This window comes from Tiliqua scincoides, chromosome 8 (assembly GCF_035046505.1).
Source record: "Tiliqua scincoides isolate rTilSci1 chromosome 8, rTilSci1.hap2, whole genome shotgun sequence".
NCBI classification, from domain to species: Eukaryota; Metazoa; Chordata; class Lepidosauria; order Squamata; family Scincidae; genus Tiliqua; species Tiliqua scincoides.
The window spans coordinates 59908169-59913052 of record NC_089828.1 but is presented as its reverse complement, the minus strand read 5'-3'; the positions used below and the strand labels follow the sequence as shown (position 1 = coordinate 59913052).

At 59.9% G+C, this 4884-nt stretch overlaps 1 protein-coding gene across 1 annotated transcript; it reads left to right on the top strand.

Moving 5' to 3' along the window:
- The first annotated feature begins 3016 nt into the window (after nucleotides 1–3016).
- Nucleotides 3017–4546, top strand: DNAJC30 (DnaJ heat shock protein family (Hsp40) member C30). Its single transcript, XM_066636133.1, has one exon. It carries the CDS (start codon nucleotides 3062–3064, stop codon nucleotides 3662–3664), a length of 603 nt encoding a protein of 200 aa, XP_066492230.1. The 5' UTR covers nucleotides 3017–3061; the 3' UTR covers nucleotides 3665–4546.
- Nucleotides 4547–4884: the final 338 nt, after the last annotated feature.

The window sequence follows — 4884 nt, the reverse complement described above, 5'->3', positions numbered from 1 at the left end:
CCCCAAAGGACGGGCCCCTTCCCGGGGCAGCAGCCCGAACATGATCCTGCACCCCTGCAACGTTCTGAAAGAAGCCTGAGAGAAGGACCTCCAGTGGTTGGGCAGCACTTTGCCTGGAAGGAAGGCAGATGGACGCTTCTGCACCCCTGCTGCTCTTCTGGCCGTCTGAAAACCCCTCGGCCAAGAAAACTCTGGTCAGCACTTTCTTTTCCTCGCCCTCAGCCTGGCCAGCCACCTTTGCACACCCTCTGCTCAAAGGTGCCGCCAGATCTCCCATATGTGGGATTCCCATATCTTCCTGTATATCCTCAGCGAAAGGCACCCCTCCCCCATTTCTGCTACCAAGCTGGGGGTGGAGGATTTCCACCCTTTCTCCTCCGCTCACATCACAGCTCACCTTCTTGTGGGTTACCCCACATTGCAAAAGGGTTCCAGGAGGCAAAAGCAGCCATTATGCCTGAATGGAATTTGGCGCAGGGCCTCTGCCTGGTCCAAGAGCAAAAGTGCAGGCAGGGCGGGTGGCTGGGGGACTGGGAATACAAGCTCATGCTCCCTTTGGCTGCTTTGAAGAAGCTTCCCAGGGCAGGGCTCCCCTCTCGTCTTTTGGGCTTGCTCTGCCTACTGCACAAGGGGGACTGAGGAGGACGAGCTGGGTGGACCAGGTGACCTATTTGCTCCCCTCTGTGAGCATCCAGGGAAAACTCGACAGTGTCTATTAAACTGTTGACAGGTTGGGCAGATGGGATGCAAGCAGAGACATTTGCAGTAAGGGTCCGGCTGCTGGATCGTGCCAAGTTTGCCTATTTGGCCCAGCATCTTTTTTCCAGCAGTGACCAGCCAAATGCCTCTGGAAGCCCCACAGGGCAGGAAGGCAAGGGACCTCCCCCAAGTCACCAGCAACTGCCCACCTGCGTTATACTGCTTTTGAAAATGGAAGTTCCATTCAGCTACCGTGGCCAAGACCCACAGGGTACTACATCAGTCCACTGCCCCAATCATATCCCAGCTGCTTCGGCTCACACACCTGGGTCTCCTTTTCCATCACCTACATTTAGACTGTAACTGCAATTCCTTTTGGGTGTCCATCTATTTCCTATATCCCCCCCCTCCAGCTATGGCACATACAACAAATCCCTGACGCTCCTGCCCCGCCTAGCAGGGTCATCCTGTTGTTCGCCATGAGGTGCCAAGCAAGCCCTGGGGAGAAGAAGGGCCTGCTCACAAGGTGCAATGATGACCCCCTGCCTTGTGGAACTGCTCAGTCATTAAACTACTGCCAAAGCTCTCCTTGTTCTGTCCTGTGATTGGTTTGCCAAGCAAGCCCTGTCCAGCCTTGGCTTGTTTTGTTGGTGCCCAAAGTGCCCTGCAGCCTCCCATCCCCCGTGGTTGAGCTGCACCTGAACACACATCTTGACCCCTGGAAGACTCATTCTGCTGGCCCACACTCTGGCAGCTGTTTTCTAGAAATTCTGGGGCTGGTGAGCTGCAGTCTCTCAGTCACATTTGTGTCCTGTTGCCACCTCCAGCAGGCTTCACATGGGGCTGCCTCTGGAGGCTGTCTGGAAACTCCCCCCCCCCCCCATGTCAAATACAATTGCTGGCATTTGCAGTGGGGCCCCAAGGCTCTGCAGGAAGGTTCGCCTTACTGGCTCCCAAATTGCTCTCAGGTTTAATTCAGGGCCAGATCCGATCTAATTTTCCAGTGCCAGTGCAGCCCCAAGGTAGGAGAACAAACACTCTCTTCCCTTGCGGAGGCCTCCGTGGCTGCTTCCCATCTCCAACTGCAGGATGCAGCACACTATGGCTGCACCGGCACTGGAAAGTTGGACAGGGTTAGGTCCTCAACCTGCTGATGTTGACCTATGCTGGGGAAAGGGACTCCCAGAAGGGCAGCTGCCCAAGGGGAGCAGCACCTAGTGGTTAGCGAGCTCCCCCTGCTCCCTGCCTTCCCTTTACTGGACCAGCAGCTGGAGGGAGAAAGAACCACCAGGCTGCAGAGGTCAGGCAAGGGGAGGTGGTCACCTCCCTCCCAGGAGTGCACTGAATCCCAGGGCGAAATTGAAGTAGCAGCTGAAGGGCAGAGACAGTTCCCTGAACTGCCCAGGAGCCCGGAGCAGGCAGGCCAAAGTCAGAATGTGACTTGTTTCATAAACTAGCTCTGGAGAATTAACTAGTTTAAAAGAAAAGGGATAAAGAAATTGAGAAAGGCCAGTAGAAGTACAAGCAGCTGACAGAACATGCCTGAGCTTGGCTGTAGGGCTCCCTTTTGCTCCCCCCGCCGGGAAGGGAGGGGCTGCTTGCCCCTCAAAGGCATCGCAGCCAGACACCATCGCCACATGCTGTGGCAAGGAGTTCCACAGGCTAACCCAGTGGTGTGGCTGGAGGGGGTGGAGCGCCCAGCCTGGCAGGGAGGCTCAGCAGGGTGGGCAAGCGGCCCCTCTCTTCGGAGCCATTCCCGGCAGGGGGAGCAAAACCTCCCCCGTGGGAGGGGGAACACGCTGCTCCCCCCGCCAGGAATGGCTCCGAAGGGAGGGGCCGCTTGCCCGCCCCGCTGAGCCTCCCTTCCAGCGTGAGCGCTCCGCCCTCCTCCAGCGACACCACCAAGCGGACCGCGAAACCACCTGCCCCTTGGCTGACTGACAGCCTGCAATACCGCTGGGGAACGCCAGGGGCCGCCACGCACGTGGGCGAGGTGGAGGAGCGCCTGCGCACGCGCAGTTCCAGTGAGGCGGCACCAGATGCACGCCGCCCTCAGCCAGAGGCTGAGTTCGGATCAGGTTGCCAGGCAACGCGGAACCACCTACTGGCAAGGCCGTCTAACAATCAAGCACCTCTGATGGCGAAACCGCCCACCCCGCCTGTGGCGTCACTTTAGTACGCCGCCGTCCACCGACACTGTCGCCCCCTGCTTTCTTTTCACTGGCTGGGTCGAGCGCCCGTCAGCGCGCCGGACCAATGGCGAGGAAGGCCCGCCCGCGGCGCGCAGGGGGCTCCCCATTGGCTGCCCGGGCCGGGCAGCGGCCTGCAAGATGGCGGCGGTGCGCGCCGGGGCGGCTGAAGAATGACCCTGGCGCGGCTGAGGGTGCGGCTGGCCCCGGCCTCGCGCGGCCTGTCGGGGCCGGGGGCGGAGGCGGGCGGCGGGGCGCCCGCGGGGCTGTACGAGCTGCTGGGCGTGCCGGCGAGCGCGACGCAGGCGCAGATCAAGGCGGCCTACTACCGGCAGAGCTTCCTCTTCCACCCGGACCGCAACGCGGGCAGCGAGGAGGCGGCGGCGCGCTTCACGCGCATCCACGAGGCCTACCTGGTGCTGAGCAGCGTCGCGCTGCGCAGGAAGTACGACCGCGGCGTCCTCAGCCAGCAGGACCTGCGCGGCGGCGCGGCGCCCCCCGCGGCCCGCCCCGCGGCGCCCGCCGCCCGCCCCGCGCGCCCCGCGCCGCCGCCCGCCCCCCCCGCCGGCAGGCCCATCTTCGACTTCGACCGCTTCTTCCGCGCCCACTACGGCCAGCAGCTGGAGCGCGAGCAGCTGCTGCGCGAGCGGCGCCGGGCGGCGGAGCGGCGCAGGGCCGACACCGAGCAGCGCTGGCAGCTGGACAAGCTGCAGGAGCTGGCCGTGGCGCTGCTCTTCGTCTCCGCCATGGCGCTGCTGCTGCGCGCCAGCAAGTGAGGCCGGGCCGGGCAGCAAGAACCGGCACGGCGCTGGCAGGGCAGGAGCTGCAGGGACTGCCCGCTCCTGGCACCCGGCCGGCCTCGCACCAGGACTCACACCCTCCGAGAACCACAGCCCAGGGCACCGGGCCCGGAAGCAGGACTCGCGAAGACTGGCGCGGCCTCCTGACCGGCCCAGGCAGCCACGCCTGCCTACTGGGTGGCGGTGGGTGCCGTGAGTGGCGCAAGGTTGCCCTTGGGTAAAGGACGCTGTCCTGTTGCCTTAGAGAAGTTCTGGTCCTGCCACCCGAGTGTTACTGGGCTGGCATCTGGTTGCCTACACTGTTTGGGATGGACCAGGCTTGAGTGAACTTCCTCGTCCAGCCCCACTGCACTTTAGAGATGTGTTGCATTGGTCAGCGTCAAAACTGAGCCTGCTGCTTTGGTTCCTGGGTGGCGCCTCCATCCCCTGAAGTTCTCCTTTCTCCTGCAGGGCTGGGTGCACTTAGAAGGATGTGGAGGAGAACTTCTGCTGCCTTTGTCCCAGCTCATTCTCCCTGTTCCTGGGCTTTGAGCCTCAAAGCTGTTTCACAACAGGCCTTGGACAAGGTCACACTGAAGGGTGCTTGCCGAGGCTCCTGAAGAGGGGGCGTCTTCAGCCACACGCTTTGTAGTGACTTCTAGTAATGGAGTTGTGAGAATCAGGTGCTCCTCAGGGTTCTGTACTGGGGTAAATTGCTCTGCACTTTATCCTTGCAGGTGCTGCAGTTTGCAGTGTCACACAGTGTTTTGAACTGTGTGTGTGTGACGATGTGCATATACACTCAAGGGTGTAACACAAATACTGTATACAAGCTTTATTTTAATATGGAAAGTAACAAAGAACAAATTTAGAACCGTTTCCTGGGTCTTGAAGGTCATTGTTTGTCATTGTGAGGTGACTTCTGGTTTGCACTAAAACAGGAAAGTCTTAGGTGAGGTCTCCAAATTACAGTCCATGGCCACATCTGATCTGCTAGCATAGGGGTCTCTAAACTTTTTGGCTGAAGGGCCGCATCAAATATCTGGCACAGTGTTGAGGGCCAAAAAAAAATTAAATATAAAATTTAAATAGATACATTAGAGATGGAACTTAGATGAATGAATAAATGGGCTCAGATGTCCAGGATTTCTCCAAACACCAACACAGCCCAAAGCACACACACCTCCCCCCCCCCCCCCACAAGCACAACTCTGGTT